The 16,709-nt window shown below is 38.1% G+C and overlaps 2 protein-coding genes across 3 annotated transcripts; one reads left to right on the top strand and one right to left on the bottom strand.

Annotated features, from left to right (window-relative positions):
- The first annotated feature begins 1,315 nt into the window (after nt 1-1,315).
- On the top strand, nt 1,316-6,807 carry si:ch1073-456m8.1 (leucine-rich repeat flightless-interacting protein 2). The gene is made up of 6 exons (XM_063911890.1): nt 1,316-1,551; nt 1,831-1,905; nt 2,881-2,919; nt 3,144-3,305; nt 3,450-3,533; nt 3,993-6,807. Exons 1-6 carry the CDS (start codon nt 1,453-1,455, stop codon nt 4,512-4,514), a joined length of 981 nt encoding a protein of 326 aa, XP_063767960.1. The 5' UTR covers nt 1,316-1,452; the 3' UTR covers nt 4,515-6,807.
- Nucleotide 6,808: 1 nt separating this feature from the next.
- Nucleotides 6,809-16,358, bottom strand: avil (advillin). 2 transcript variants are annotated; one of them, XM_063911887.1, is made up of 20 exons: nt 16,290-16,358; nt 15,999-16,119; nt 15,632-15,706; nt 15,046-15,242; nt 14,854-14,962; nt 14,537-14,647; nt 13,231-13,436; nt 13,061-13,139; nt 12,386-12,484; nt 12,126-12,279; nt 11,908-12,008; nt 11,188-11,325; nt 10,861-11,019; nt 10,592-10,771; nt 9,683-9,840; nt 9,435-9,579; nt 8,746-8,934; nt 8,594-8,662; nt 8,307-8,417; nt 6,809-7,715 (listed from the first exon to the last, which is right to left on the bottom strand). In XM_063911887.1, the coding sequence occupies exons 2-20, from the start codon at nt 16,056-16,058 to the stop codon at nt 7,602-7,604; spliced, it is 2,454 nt and encodes an 817-aa protein (XP_063767957.1). In that variant the 5' UTR covers nt 16,059-16,119; nt 16,290-16,358; the 3' UTR covers nt 6,809-7,601. The 2 variants fall into 2 exon arrangements, with proteins under 2 accessions (XP_063767957.1, XP_063767956.1); XM_063911886.1 differs by having other exon boundaries at nt 16,283-16,349.
- Between the last annotated feature and the right edge of the window lie 351 nt (nt 16,359-16,709).

Here is a 16,709-nt window from a genome sequence, read left to right on the forward strand (position 1 = left end):
TATGTTATTAAGTCTTAAGTCTTGTTTTGCATGGTACATGTTTAGCATCAAATTCTGTATGTTTGTTGAACAGATGCAAAAACAGTTATGTTGTTTACATGTGCTTATAGATATGCACGAATATTAACCAAAAATCCACCTCAGCACATAACAAATTCTTAAGACCATGGCACCAAAACCATCTTCCCAGAAAAGGAAGCCTCATTTTTTAGCCTCAGATCAATGGCATCAGGAAGTGACCTTCTGACCTGTGATGCTGAGCTTTTGTCTGTCACGAATCACGATTATCAAGAAACTCATCGTATCATGATATGCTATGGAACAAGGAGAGAAATGCGAAGCAGCTCATCCAACCCTTTCACTGGAATAAATTCAATCAAACTTACAGCTCTCAAGCGGTGGTGGACACACTCCGATCCTTAACCGAAGTAAGAGCAGTAATACCACAGTTTTAAAATATAATTATATTACCTTCAAGTTGAATCTTGTCTTATGTTGATTTATCTTCGCCATATTGGTTGCATATATATTGGCATACATAATGGGTGGCTATCCAACTTGCTTTTGTGATGAAGATGGTGACACTTTATATAAAAGGAATGGCAAAGATACTATACTTGTACTGAAATTGAGTGGTAGAAATGTTGTGGTAAGCAGCTGTTTCTTGTAGATACCACAGGTTTCTTTTGTATGAAAGACTAGTTCAATGTTTTTGTTCTTGTGCACCCTGACAAAAAAAGGAGCGTGTGTTGGGGCCTCATGCTACAGATTAGACATCTCTGCTCGACCTAGAAGTTATATTATTTGAGATAGTTTTGTTTAACTGTTGGCTTAAATCAAAAATATACACTAGCTCACAAAAAGCACAGATACCTGAAAAGTGAAACAGGTTTGAAAGTGATATCTTATCTTCAGCCATGGGTATCTTTGGGGTTTGGTCCAGGGTATGATCCGTGCTTGGCTATAGAACTTGCTTTTGTGATGATTTTGATAACACTATAAATGCATGAGGATTAGCAGGAAAGAAGATGAGAATTTGTTTTGTTATTGTACCCATGCACCCTGTCCTCATCTATGCTAGGCTACTTCAAGTTTTGACAAATTACACATAGACTAATACACCATCAGTCTCATCTGAAAAACCTGCTAAGACTTGATGTCATCGATTATTTCAGGACTTGACAAGCGCCACGGTGCTTGAGGTTATCTTAAATCCAACAATTTACATTAAAATGCCGGCCCACAGTTTCAAAACCCTGACCTTTGACTCCTCCGTGGGCGGATTGCGGGCGTTGTGTTTAACAGAGTTTGGTCCCACCCGCTCTCCGTAGATCACGGCCTGGGCGTCGGCAGTTCACTCACTGCTGCTGCGTAGGGAACAACAAACGCCTCTTCACCCACAGAGAGCTCGGAGGTGTCTCTTACATAAACCTAATATAAAACATACAAAAAATGCATTCAGTCACGCTGGACAGCAATGGTTCGCCAAGGAAACGGACAATATCGCGGGGACTTAGCGAAGATGAGTCTCTCCGTAGCATTATAAAAGAGGTGAGAAATCACGGCGACGTTACCGACTTTTTGTTCAGAGCTAAAGCTACTGTTTAGATGGTCTGTCTACTTTAAAAAACATTTGCCGTTAACAAAGTAGAACATTTCGAATCTATTTTATTATCGGTTTAAGACTGACTATCCCACGGCTCAAATAAACCGTCAGGCCTCCAGCTTTACTTCACTTCCTTAGCTAACATTAGCTTGTTGTGGTTCTGACTAACGTCCTGTGATGCTAGGCTCTTTCTCATACTTAGGGTGTGTTTTTCGTTCTTTCAGACCGAGAGTTCGTCCAGGCGTCTAACACGAAGCGACAGCCGAGCAGGCACCCTGAAGAGGAGAACCGACAGCCAGGTAGGAGCCAGATACCATGAAAAGGAGCCAGAAGTGAACAGGCAAATCAAAACACCTCTAGTTAAATACCCTTTTGATCTCTAGAGGGACGTAGTGGTCATTTTGCTTTATTACGTTTGACCTGACAGCTTAAGTCAGATAAATATTCTCCTTGAACATTGAACATAATGTTTTTTTTGGCATTCTTTTCTGTTTTCTACCTTAACCAGAATTGATGTAAACTACTATCGATGGCAATGATGGCTATAAATCCTCATAAGCTGGTGTTACACCAAATTCTGTCCAATGTGATATTGCATGACCTGAATAGAAATGTCAGTTATATCGCTACTGCAAATATTTTATGGTTTTTTTTCAATCGTACTTAATCCCATGTTGTTGACTTTTTGATAGCTGTTATCTAACAGGTGCAGGGCAGTATTGAGATGAGGTCACAACTTTTGACAGCTGCTTTTTCGGTGATCGTCAGATTCTGTGATGCTAGAGAATGAACTACACAAAGATAAAACAAAGGGTTGGCTCTGTAAGAGTGTTAGTGCACTTAAGACAGACTGATAGCTTTAAACGTTTGACCCTTTCTTATCATGAAGGCATACAAAACAAACTATGTTTTAAGGTTGGCTTTTAGGGTTCTCACTTACAGTGGAAAAATAAGGATGATGATCTAATGTAACAGATGTAAAACATCCAATCTCTTTTGGTCCCTGTCAAAAAACGTGTCTTATCTGAAAACTAATAGCCCTGTTTCAAAGCTAAAATGTAACTTTTTAGGAGAAGCACTAATAACACTAAGGATTTATGCTCATATAAATTGCAATACATTTTTAGTTATTTATTGTTCAGGTCATATTATAGTCTTTATGTGTGAACTAGAGAAGCAAAAGAGAAGATCTATGTCTTTGAGATCATTCATGTATTTAATCAATTTAATATGAAAAACATTGTTTACACATACAATGTTTGTTTTGCTTTCAGCACTCTGACCAGGACATCTACATGGGACTACCAGAAATGGTGAGTATTTATTTCAATATTACTATTTCAAGTATTGTTTAAAGTTCTATCAGGTTTAATACATCAGTGATGCGTATTCCTTTACATATTATGGGATTGTTGTGCTTCCAGATGAGTCCTCCCACTGATAGCCATGAAAGCCCATTAAACACTTGTCCACCCACTGACTGGCATTTTTTCCCTAAAGTTGCCCACACTGATCTGTTTCTGTGTCTGTGGTGTAGCTGGAGCTGCAGGCCAGCTATGACGAGGTGGTGCAGGAGATGCGTGGGATGGAGGTTGAGAGAGAGACTCTGTTGTTCCAGGTGGACGTCCTGCAGGACACGCTGGAGGGTGTAGAGGAGCTGCTGGCTGAAGCCCATAGGGAAGCTGGAGAGGCTAGTGCGGTACGCTCCAAAACTCTGAGTTGTTGCTTAATACAAAAAAAATGTACTACAGCAAAATATATATGGCTCCATCCTATCCTATGGAAAGTTTATTTTTTGTTCCTTGTATCAGATCTATAAGCTGTTTTTCCTCTCCATTTTTAGGAGTTGGGACGAGAAAGGGAGGCCAAGAGGAAACTGGAGAGCATGGTCAGCTCTCTGATGCAAGAGGTGGAGAGACTAAAAGAGGTAATGGGACAGTTAACGTTATGTTACAGTTTTTTAGGAGTAAGATTGTTTCTTATTTAACATGAATAAGGGAGCATTGTTTTCCATGTGAATATCTTGTAGTAATTCCCTTTCTCTACCAACTTGTACAAGTTACTGTCTATATTGCTAGCCATGGCAGTGCATCAAGTACTGTAAAGGTACACTAAAGTCATGCAGTATTAAACTTGATCATGACAAATGTATTTACTGGACAGAAAATAAGACCTGATATTATTTAGAAGTGATGTCTGTTATTCATTTAGTATCCAGTAGAGATAACATTTCCTAATCATGTATTCAGTCACCTAGTAAATAAGAAATGAATGGCTATTCTTTGCTGCCATATTGATAAGAAAAACAAATAGCAAATAAAACTGTATTTAGTTTTATCTTAAAGTATCTTAATTGACTTGCATCCAATTGAATCTGTCTTCGCAGGAGAGGAATAACCATCCCTCTGCTCCAGAGAACACACATGAAGGTGTGGACGATGTGGACCAGAAAATAAGACCAAGGGAAGAAGTGAAAGATGATTCAAAGGAATTGATGAAAGACTCCTCGCTGTGTGAACCTCACAGCCACGAGAGCAGAGGTAATGTGTCAGACGAAGTGGTAGAGAGCGACGGGGAAGAGGAAGAAAGCGTTCTGATGAAGCTACGTATGATTGTCAATAAGCCCCTGGGCCACATGCCCTCTCTTGCAGTGGACAACCCGTTCTCTATAGACGGGGTCCTGCAGAGGCCTTACGAAAACGGTGCGGAGGAAGGACGGGATTCAGACAGCATAAGTGCCTACGAAGATGCCTCTGCCGAGACTCCAGAGCAGGATAGGAAGTGTCTGGGTGAAGAGGGCGTATTTGATCTGCCTCATGATTCAGAGGAAAGTTCTTCTAACAACGCTCTGGTCAATAATGGGGAGCCCAGTGACCCCAAAAACCCTGAAGCTTGTGTTGTGTCTTAATCTGTTTGATTTAATGCTGGGCAAAAGGTCAAAGGTTATTGATTATTAATCATTGGGTGCAATTCGAAAGCTCTTTTATTTAAAATTTACCAACATCAATATTTTTATTCTTGGATAACTTTGAGGTCAAAGCTAACATTTTGAAAGTCTTAATTAAGTCCTAACTAACAAGTTGATCAATAGAAAATGTATCTGCAACTAATCAAACAATCTATTTATAGTTTCAGAAGGAAATTTAGCAAAAAAAAAAGTTATTATTTTTATAAGTTATTTTTAGATTCTAAAAAGTCAAAGTTAATCTTTGGGAGTTTGAAAACCTCAACAAAGACCAAGAGGTCATTTTTAACTATTCTGTCATTTTATAACTTAATAAAGAATGAATCCTTCGCTTAATTGATAATGAAATTAATGGCTAGTGGCAGCCCTTGTTGTAACACACTGTAAGTTTCTGTTTAAAAAAACTCAGGTTTCACCAGCTCCACTAAAGACTACTTAATATTAATTGCCAATTGTTTATTTGTAATATCTGTCTTACCTTTTCTTTGTAATACATTGATTGACATGGAACAAAAGTCCATGCTGCTTTGACCTTTTACCTCTTTCTTAATCTTTAAATAAGCTTTGTTGTAAACTAACAGCTGCCAGGACACACAATCCGGATTTACCTGTAGACAAAACACAGTGAGCTCTGTGAGTACCTGGACAGGGACAGTGGATGTTTTCTCCAATCACATTTATAAATCCGAGTTGGATGATTTTTCAGACACGCAGTTATTAAATGCATTTAAAGATATTTGTTGTTACTGTTTCCAGCTGCAGAGCTCACTGTACAGAAAGTGTAGGACATGTTTATCCATTTTTGGAAGCTCAGAGCAGCTACAGGTAATCAAAGGCAGTTGTTTGGAGGGATATAAGATACAAATTAAATTAAGGGAAAATGCCATCTTTTTGCTGCCTTGCTAATCTTTAAAAGAAGATTTATTTTTTTATCTTTTTTATAACCGTCCCTTTTTCCTGTGTTTAGGTTGAAATTAGGGAAATTGATTTGGCTGCATTTGCACTTTCTAAAGTTCTTGTATTGTGGCATAAATGTGTCCGATTACATTAGAAGCAACATTCCCTAAGTAACCAAACACGTCAGCGAGAATGAATCAGCTGACCTGCAGCAGGCTGCCTGCGTGGTAACACTGTACGTTTGCACATTTGCAGTGAAACTTGCTGAAACTAGTCTCTTTGTATGTCTGATTGCTGTAAACACTTTGTATTTAATCGCAATTTTTTAATTTTGTGTTTATGTGATGTTACATTTCCTAAAAGCTTAAATCAAAGTAGACCCTTTCACCTCATTTGTGATCATTTTTGCATGAGCACCTAAGAATGTACATCAATTTCCAAACTGCACATGAATTGATCCGCCATTTATTAGTGCTTTTGCACGCAGTACACTTAAATTAAATCATGCTTTGATCTAAGGTGTAAACTGCAAAGATTTTGAAGGGACTTTTTTTTGTTGCAAATGTATCACTGTCATTTAACTAACAAATTGTTTACTTAAAGGGGAAAAATTCACATAACACTACTAATCTTAAAATAAATCTCAATTTGATATCTGAAAGTGTTACGAGGAAAACAAAAGTGGAACAAGATTTTTAGTCATTTAAAAAATGGGTCGAATGTTTGCAGAATTTAGCTGCTTATCATTTTGTGGGTTTGTAATATTTGTATTCAATCTTTTTTACTGCTTTTATCACAGTCTTATTTCACATAATGCTGGTTCACATGAGAATACTTGATTACCGGTTATGTTGGCTGCCATGATGCACAAGCGGCTCAGAGTACTTTGTGGTGGGAGTCAGATGTTACTGTGGTGCTGTGTGTTGGCACTGCAGTCAGTTGTTGATCAGGTCAGATGGTTTTACATGAACACACAATCATTGATTGTTTTTGTCAACAATTATATTTTATGTTACCAATGATTTTTGTCCAGGTCAAAGGATTTGCTTTGTTGTAATAAACCAATAAAGTTATGTTACTTTGACTTTTTTAATCTGATCAATCATCATTTTTAAATGTTCTTCATTTCCATATATAGCGCTGTTCAGCATCGTGAGCAAACAGACTCTTGTGGTGACATTGGTGCAAAAACAAATGTTCTTACTGTAATTTGGTGCATTTTATGGCTCTATATATTTTCGACTTGTCCTGAGCTTTGATGTATCAGTAAGTTACAACAATGTATACTTGTATTGGGAATCACGTTTGAGACATATCAAAATAAAAAAGGTGAACAATGCTGAAGCTGATTATTGTTTTACTTACGGATTCTTGACATGATAATTAGATCAGTAAGTTTTTGCAAACACTCAAAGCTGTTTTCCAACACAAGGTGACTGCCGCACAAGGAACCACAAGCTCATCAGAAGTGACAAATGTTCACATCACATTGGAAGTCACTTTTAAAATTAAGTTTTTCTTTTATTTTCTGGATTATTTAAGCCTGACGTTTGTCCAACAGATGGCAGAGCAGACCTCTAGTACATGTAGGAGTCAGAGCCTCCTTACATTTGATTTGTTGTTCAGGGGGAAACTCATAATTAACACAATTTATATAATTTATTTTAATGAAATGAGGTTGATCATTTAAACTTGTTAACAACTTCTATTTCTACTATTCTGGCTGTAAACTGTAACTGTTTTACTGTTATTTTTAAAGAAAACATCATTTAAATGTGTAGTTTTTATGTGTACATTTTATCTTATATCTTGTGTTTTCATCTGCATTGAAATTCTTCTAATCTTATATGTTTTCAGTTACACACACAAAAGAGTAAGCAATACAGTTGATAGGTTTTACAAACTGAGAGTTCAATTAATCACACAAACAATTAAACTGTTGATTGTACATCAACACAGGATAAAAAACCCATGTTATTACATTGATTTGAAACAATGAATTACAATATAAAAAGATGAATATACACATTCAAATGTACTCCAAATTCAGATTGAGCTAAAGTGGAAAGTAACAGAGTTGCTAGTTATAGAGCAGGAGGGGCTGACACAAAACAGATATAGATAGGAATCTGATCAAAACATCCCCACTTCTTTCTTCGTTTTCAGTTGTTTCCACTGTGGCATGCTGGCAAAGTCATCTTTGGTGATCCCAAAAATGTCGTTGAAGTCAGAGTCGGACAGATGCTTCTGAAAAGCAATTCCCAAATTTAAGTTAAAAAAATGACAGAATATCGGCAATGCTATTTACATCTTAAAACAGGGTGCGTGTAACTTTAAACATCAGGAACTAAAATAACAAAACATAATGTATTGAACTATGCTCTGCACAGTTTTATATTAACATGTAGTTTTGATTTACAGGGCCGTAATTTCCTAATTATGTCAGAAGAAGTTTCTTAAAAAAATATATTGTATGTGAAAAAGAGACAGCAATCTCAGCTGAACATGAAAACATTTGAAATGTGTTTAAAGTCAGCTTACATTTGCACTTTTTAATTAAATGTGTAAAGGTTCAAATAAAAAGCTGAGTTTGTGTACAGTGCCATCCATCTTTTCATCAGAACATGTGCAAAGTTATTGCAAACACTCTACGGTGCTGTTATTATTTTACTTTATAATAATAATGAAAAAACATTGTAGTTGCTTTTCTTTGTAAGAAAAAGGCCCTTCAAGGTGTTACTATTACACACACACACACACACACACACACACACACACACACACACACACACACACACACACACACACACACACACACACACACACACACACACACACCTCTTTCTGGGTTGGGTCAACACCTTCAGGCAGCTCGTTGGCGAGCTTGTTGACCAAGTCGTCAAGTGGAAAACACTGAAAGTTTTTCTCACTTTCCACGCAGTTCTGCTCCTGAAACTCACAGTAAGGTTCAGGTTAGGATAAATAGATTAATAGCATGCATAAATTCAAATGGTGGTAGATAAATAGGCTAAATTTGATTTTTTTTTCACATAACTCTTGTACATATTCAAGGTTTGACAGCTTAATATGTTAAAAATGAAGACCTATAGAAAAACTTTACATACAATTGTAACATTTACAGGTGATATTTCATCCCCCAACTCCTTCTTCAACTCCTCATAGCTCTTTCCTCCCTAAAAGAAAGATATTTTAGGTTAAATGTTTGTTTCTTTACACATTCATTTGTGATGCTCCATTTCAGTTCAGAACCACTCACACTCCACTTGGAGGGGTCCCAGGCTGTGAACCACCCTGTGAATGTGGGTGGCTCAAAGCCCTGCTTGATCAGGACGATGGGGGTGTCTGGGTCTCTGGCGCCGGGGTGTGTGCGCAGGTACTCTCTGCTGGTCACCACTGCTTCTTTACGCTCCACCTCATTAGCTTCTTTACCGATCCAGAGGACCACCTGAGACCAACGATAAGCAAAGGCTCATATTATATTTCCCCACCTAGCACTGTGCAAAAAAACATTATGGGGTTGCTTACGTGTTGCAGCAAATAAAATGTCCTAACTCCTAACTCAGACGTGGTTAAGGAAAATGTCTCTGAGCAAGGAGAGGATGAATGTTTTTGAGGTGTCGTTGGCCCTGTTGCTAGCAATAACACACATGTATGTTTTATACACAAAGGTGGGATCAATTGATCAACAGCCTTATCATATAATTTAGTGTCTATTAATACAATGTGTAATTATGAATGCTGAGGCACAGTTAACAGTGGCCTTCAAAATGTTTGAAAACAAAGGCTGTAGCCTATTCACATGTTGAGTTATATTTACTTGCTTTGACAGGATTTTGTCTAAAATGTAAGGACATTTCTTAAGAAAGATCTTTCAACTTTGTATTAGGAAGCTGCATGCTTACAGCCTAAGGTACATTTGAAGTATAAATCATTGTCGCCTCATACCTGGTCCCATGTGTCCAACAGCATGACATCGTCCTCGTTGAGGTCGTCCTGTGTGAACTGCATCACTTCGTTCAAGATGAAGCGTCCCGTCTTATTGGAGCATTCAAACAGGCGCGGCTGGTGGTCCAAAACCGTCTCCTGTAATCTATAATCAACAATATGTCAAATATAACAGAAAATAAACTTTTCACCCAAACTCTTCACGTGTCTATTTGCAAATACCAGTACTGTATTTGTGTCACCATCACCTCTTGTCATTAGCATAGGGAGCTTTCCCTCCAACCAACTCCCAGAATTCAAAGGGCTCCTGACCCTCTGCCACAATCTCCTCAGAGCCTTGCTTTGAGTTCTGGCCAATCACAGAGCTCACCTCCTTAGCCATGGCTCTCTCGTCTCCGCTGGATCCCTGGTGAAAAACTCTCAGTTACTTTGATCGAGTACTCTTTATGGCTGACATTATATGGACATCCAAATATCATTAACACCAAATGTGATTCTGGATTACATCACTCAGATCAATGGGTATTAACCTGCAGCTTTGATAACATTCTGCATCATTCTTAGACTTTTAAAAAATCCTGTGTTTATGATAGCATGAGTTGGGCGATAAGGCCCGTCTCACAGTAGGCATTATAGTCCTAGACCTGACTTTGTCCATAAACACTTTCTCCAGACTGTTGTCACAATGTTAGAGACAAACTGTCCTCTAAAGTATAATCTAATTTGTACTTCTACTGTAACCTTTTGGCTTTAGTATCTTTGCCTCTGTCAAGGTGGTTTTGTTTCCACTACGGGTTATATTTTTTAAGGCAGGATTACAGAAAAACGTCTAGCCCAATTTAGCCTCAAACTTGTGCGAATGCTTTAGCATCGGCCATAAAAGAACACATGCATTTTGGACCAGAAGAAACTTTCATTATTCAAACACTGCTGTAGAGTATTTGGCACTAGCAGATTTGTGCACTCATAAAGTGCCATTCAAGTTATATTGTTACCTTTATGTAACTACAGATTCACAAATGTGAACAAATACATTTCATACAAGAAACAAATGAACAATGTTATGAAAAGTATCATCATTAATGTTTGCTCACCCTGCTGCTGCAGGTCGGTGAATTATTAGTTTCTCTAGATGAATATTTCACCTCTTTCCTTACCTTTCCACACCACAGGTGGATTCCTGATTGGCTCTTAAGTAGAAACACATCATTGGAGTTGAGAGAACTGGCCAGTGCAGGAACCTCCATGGCTTTTGTGTTGGACGGGTCAGAACCGTGAACCTGGAACAACCTAATGGGTGGCTCTGGGTCAGCGGACCCTTTTCTAGATGTGCCGCCCTAACATCAAAAATATTTTATTCTGTATTGTTATAAGAAACGTTATCCACAAAAATGTATCTAAATAAATTATTTAAATTCAGTCGTACCTCATAGATGACCATTTTTCCCTTGAACATTGCCATAAAGTGTCTTGGTTCCTTTCCCATTGTTATTCGGACTTGGACTGGCTCATCACCATACTTCTGATCCAAGTTCACTGCCTGAAATGCTGAGGCTGCCACTTCATCCTGTGTTGCATGACGCCCCTGAAACAATAAAGTAGTTTCATCATTTAATACAGTGAAAATAAGTAAAATGTTAAGGCGGGGACAGTCTTTCTTGTATGGAACTTTGTAGGAAATGATAAAGTGTCAATGTATGATCAGGACTGAGTGTTATTGTGTAAGACATTGGGTGACAGAGCAAATTCTCACCTGCCATATGTAAAGCAGGTAACTCTTCTTGTTGTTAACCAAATAGGTATACAGGATCAGGTAGCAATCTCCTCCATAAAAGTACCCGTACCATTGAGGGTCCACAGCGACAAGCTCCAGGTCTTCAATCCTCCACACCTGGACACATCATAGAGGTGAATTACCACAGAGATGCATTCAATGACTGTAAGTGTGCTACTGCTCCATGATGTGATCATGTTTATTACTTATAGGAAGAAACCTCAAGTAATACAAAGCATTCATTTTGTGACATCTCAGATTTATCTTTTCTTGCTCAGATATGTAAAATTAAATTTGTATCGAATATGTTGTCCTTCAGAGGACATGTTACAGAACATTTCAGGCAGGGGCATTTTGGGGATGTGTCAGGATCACTGTTTTCTGTTGAAATATTTATATTGGCCATAAGATACTGAAGTAACCACAATGTCCTTAATAGTACTAAAAGCATTCATGGTTTCTTCCAGTTAAGAGTGAATTTCTCATTGCACTCCAAACACAAGTTCATGTATTGATTCTGAGGAAGTAATGTTATTGTTATGTCTTTTTTCATAATCACAAAAACAAGAAAGAAAACAGTTCAGACCAGACAAAACACTGTTTTCCTGACTGGCCTCTCAGGGCGTCTGCACATTGTACTGCTAAAGCTGATATTATTCAAGCATACGTTTTTTGAAAAGATTAAAGAGTCACAGATACCTCCATTTCACCTGAGCCATTGTCCACCATGCGCTCCTGTGCAGCGACCTCTGGCATGGCGTGCATCAGAGAGGCGTCAAACTTCTCCTGTGTGATGTGAGCTTAAGCAAAGTATGGTCGAAAAACAAAAAAACTTAGCTTTTCTATGTTTATATATCAAAAGTAATAAGTTATTTTAGTCTGTGCTTGTGTTTGGGTTAATTTAAGAACACACATACCCACTTTCCCTCTTGTCTGCACGTTTCCCAGACCTTGAGTCTGGTCCTTCACGGTCCACCTCTGGAACAACTGCTTAAAGAGAGCTGACTCAGCCCCATCATTCACCGTCTCCACATTTGTAGTGACCGGGTAGTTTTTCGCTTTGATGAAGTCCTGTAACAGCCAGACAACATAATAAGAAACACAATCAAGAAGAAATGATTACAGGGCTATTTCATGATAATGCATTATAGTTAGGATTCATGTGGACGTCACTCACCAAAGCTCTGGACATAGCAACCTGCCTCTCAGCTTTGTTTGCTTTTTTCCCCTTCCATACAAAAATCTTTGTTCCTCCTTGATCCAGGATGTAGCAATCCTAATCAATAAATATTCATGACAAAATAATTTGTTACAATTTGTACGAGTCATTTCAGTCTAAACAGTAGAGTTAAGCCCTTAGCTGTACAGGAATTGGAGAAATGTCACACTAGATCCCATAAGACTAACCTTAAAAAAACGCCTCCTAACTCCTCTCAGTATGAATTCTTGGATGAACCCAAGTCCTGAAAGACTATAGGATGATCATCATATCGGTTATTTCAATAGATAGTTAAAAATTGAGACGATCAATTACATGAAAGAGGGGTATCCTAAGATACGTATGTATTAGGTTTTAACTTTCTAGTTTTAAATAGTCCCCAAAACACTATTTATTTGGTCTCTCTGATCCCACACATTTAGGATATTATAATTCATCTTTATTTGATATATGACGGAATATTTTTTAAATCCCATTCACTGAGCCTCCCCCCTAAAAAGTCTGGAGCCTCCCACTTTGACAACCTTTCTCATAAGTTTGAAAACCATTCAAATTGTTATTGCTCTATTGACACCCTTCTGGACGTGGCCATACTATAAAATGTTTGCACTCTTTATTTGATGACAAACTCACATCATGGCTGAGGAGATCCTGAACCAGAGGTGTAGAAGCAACTTCTGTGACCTTCATCTGACCATCAGCATCCGTCACCCTAAAAATAAAAAGAAGAAGGGCATATCACCTTAACTTGAAATAAAACACATGTATGGATCATGGGATGTCACAGAGGTGGAGCAGCTCACTGGTAAAGAGTGAGTTTTGCTTTCTGTTCCTGGTCAGCGGTTTCATCTGTAGGTCCATCCTTCAGCTGGGAGCTTCTTTTGCCAAGACTGCCCTCCAGGACCTCCATGTTCTGAGGAGAGTTGCTCTCTGCGTCCCCCTCAATCACGCGGATCTCTGCCCGGCCTCCTCTCTCTCTGTCCCGGATGTCTTTGGCCAACAACATGCCCTGAAGACCAGGAGCACAACACAAAGAAATTACACAATGCAGAACCTCAGACTTCAAACTGTCACTATATCTGATTTTCACTACACCATTGTCATAGCCATATACATCTAACAAAACAAATGATATATGCACACGTTTATCAGTCAGATTTCTGTCTTTCTGAGATTCCATAAAAAATAGATTTACTACTGAATTTTTAAGATGATTAAATAGGAATTGTACTTTTCTATTAGTTTTGGACATCTTGGACCTGTTGCATTTGCTTTGTCTATATTCTAGTTCTTGTCTATTCTTTCATGTTGTTGTATTTTAAATCACTACTTGTATATGTCACACTACCTGTTATGTGTAATACTATTTGCAAACTAGCAAACTAATGGCTAAATACTGTATAGACAGAAGTGTGAGGTGTTAACAAAATGATGTCACCTAGAATATGAATATAAATGACCTGTAAGTTTTAGTCAATACTGCTTTGCTGTTAAGAATGTTTGAACTGAATGCATCATTCAGAGCCTCAGGCCTCTTAACTGGAAGCAGGAAATGAGCTTTGACGTCACACTCCCAAACTTTTCCATACTGGCCTAACGATTATATTTAGATCTGCAGAGGGCAGCATGGAAAAAGCCTTGTTTCAGCATCTGTGCTACAAATTTGTATCATGTAGAAAGTATGACGCAAATAGAAAGCCTTGAAGAATAAGTACTGGTTTCAAACATGTGTATATATATATATATATATATATATATATATATATATATATATATATTTATAGTAAACAAGGTAGATTCATTCTAACTATGTTTCTGTACTTAGGAAAATAGAGTTGCAAATGTGTTCACATGTAAGCTTGATTTCTGTCATGTTTAAGGCATATCATCATGTCTTATTGATAGGTGCTGGAGGTGTCAATTTTATTTGGTTAATTGTAAATGTAAGACACCTTTTAACGTGAAAGGACAATCACTTTTTACATTATCTTATTTATTATTGAAAAAGTGAAGAGTACATATTTTGCCTCAGTATATCTATATGTTTTGATATGGCTCTGCAGCAAATAGTGGAATACAGGAACCCACATGGTCACAAACAAATCTTACTTTAAGCTTTTCTTGTTTGTTACACTTGGGTCCGTTCCACTGAACAATGGTCTTCCCAATGTCCAACAAAAACACATCTCCAAGGTTGAAGCTGGTCCAGCTCATCTCCACCTGAAACAAATATAAACATAGAGCACTCTCTCTGCATGAGATCCTCTGAGCAGTCTGGATGACATTTGAACAATAGGTAGTTGAATCAGCATTGTATTAGTCCGAAACTCTGTAAATACTCATGACAAATGTCTGTCTTGTGAGTTTATTAGAACAACACATAATTAAGGCTATTACATTTATAACCGTGTAAGACAACTGCCTACCTCTTTTGCAATCACTCTTTTCTTCCCTTTGACATGAAGCAGTCTCTTCACATCGTAGGTGTTGGTTTCAGTGTGCCTCATTCCTGATGCAACTCCACCTTTCTTATAGCTAGACGAGAGAGAAAATTAGATATTGTTATTTCTTTCACTCTATTTTTAAAATTGGCCTACTGTTCTGGCAGTCTGACTTACATTACTCCTTGTTTGAAGTAGCCCTTGAAGGCATCAGACTCGTGGCCCTGAACCTCGCGGTGCTGGACTGGAGTGGAGCCCAGGAACTCATCAAGCTGGACGGTGTAAAGAGCAGCTGCACCCTGTTCATCTTGAGAGGACTGCGAGCCGATCCAGTAATGGATGTCATAAGCAAGAGAGCTGCCTACCTTCTGAGTCTGTGGGGAGAGAGCAGTGTGAGTGGACCAGGTCTGATGATCAGGGCTAGTAACAGATTACATTTAATCAGGATATAATGGGATCACATTGCCGAAAATGAGTAACTATAATCAACCCAGATTACAATTTAAAATAGGTTTTTAAAATAATGATTTGTGTTGTATCCATTTTTTTATTTACACTGAAAAATTAACCTTTTCATTTTTTTCTAGAGCAAAAAGAAACATAACTTAGGAGAAACAGAATCCCACATTGTGACTGCATACGTATTGTCAATCAATGCAAAATGATTGAGACTGATAAGTCTGCAAATACAACAGCAGGCTTTACTAAACAAATAAGCAGTCATATCTTCTAAAACCACAATGTGTCACCTTCTCAGACTTACAGACAGAAGTATGTAGCAGTCACCCTCGTAAAAGTTTCCATAAGATTTCTCTGGGATTTGAACCAGCTCCATATTCTGTTGCACACACACACACACACACACACACACACACACACACACACACACACACACACACACACACACACACACACACACACACACACACACACACACACACACACACACACACACACACACAGAGGAAAAATCTAGATTTCAGGTTACCAGCAAACTTCCTACAAATCATCGCTGCTGTTTTGGTCATTTCCTCCTGGGGAAGCAGACTTCTTTACCTTGAAACCGGACAGCTGATAAAAACGTTAGACTACACATCACTTTTGAACCATTTACCATAAAATGATATTACCTCAACTCTCCATATTATAATCCCCGTGCTGCGAGTTACTGCCCTGAATGTGTACTCCATGTTGCTCGGATGCACTCAGGTCGAGTGATAATGTAGACTTTTGATGCTTGATTTTCTTATTCTGGAAGAGGAAATCATTATGAAAACATACAGTTTTTGGTCCATTAAATACAATTTCCTTGAGAACACAAATGTTAACAAAAACTGCACATAATAGGGTTTCTATCAAACTAACATCAAGCGATCATGTTTAATATATATGTATATATATTATCAAAAAAAACCTGGTACTCTTATTGGATCCCCTCCCTTGATGCTGTATGATGTGCCAACAGCTGATCTTCTATCTGATAACAAAAAGCCCTCAGTCCTCTTCCCCTCACTGCCTTTAAATCATTTGCCTGTGTTTTGCATGTTTCAGGTCCTCACACGGTATTCTGTCCAATCACTGAGCAAGGAACAAAATCCTGTAGGCAAATGTTCTGGAAAAAAAAGGATTGAGTCATATTCAAATGCACAAACACACACTGTCACTCTGACCCCTGCCATCTTGTCTGTATATTTTACAACCCACTCGGCCCTGTACCACCATGTTATGAACTTATGCACAGCTATGAGTAGAAATACTGTCTGTAATAAGACATTTGTGTTAATAAGCTTTTGGAGGAATGGTTTATTTTAATACATGAGCTCTGAGCAGGAAACCAATAG

This window comes from Eleginops maclovinus, chromosome 20 (assembly GCF_036324505.1).
Source record: "Eleginops maclovinus isolate JMC-PN-2008 ecotype Puerto Natales chromosome 20, JC_Emac_rtc_rv5, whole genome shotgun sequence".
NCBI classification, from domain to species: domain Eukaryota; kingdom Metazoa; phylum Chordata; class Actinopteri; order Perciformes; family Eleginopidae; genus Eleginops; species Eleginops maclovinus.

Coding starts and splice junctions, on each gene's coding strand:
- si:ch1073-456m8.1 (XM_063911890.1), top strand. CDS start 1,453: ATGCATTCAGTCACGCTGGACAGCAATGGTTCGCCAAGGAAACGGACA. Junction 1,552..1,830: donor TCCGTAGCATTATAAAAGAG/GTGAGAAATCAC, acceptor TCGTTCTTTCAG/ACCGAGAGTTCGTCCAGGCG. Junction 2,920..3,143: donor ACATGGGACTACCAGAAATG/GTGAGTATTTAT, acceptor TCTGTGGTGTAG/CTGGAGCTGCAGGCCAGCTA.
- avil (XM_063911887.1), bottom strand. CDS start 16,058: ATGGAGTACACATTCAGGGCAGTAACTCGCAGCACGGGGATTATAATA. Junction 10,772..10,860: donor GAAAAATGGTCATCTATGAG/GTACGACTGAAT, acceptor TTTTGATGTTAG/GGCGGCACATCTAGAAAAGG. Junction 7,716..8,306: donor TTGACCCAACCCAGAAAGAG/GTGTGTGTGTGT, acceptor ATTGCTTTTCAG/AAGCATCTGTCCGACTCTGA.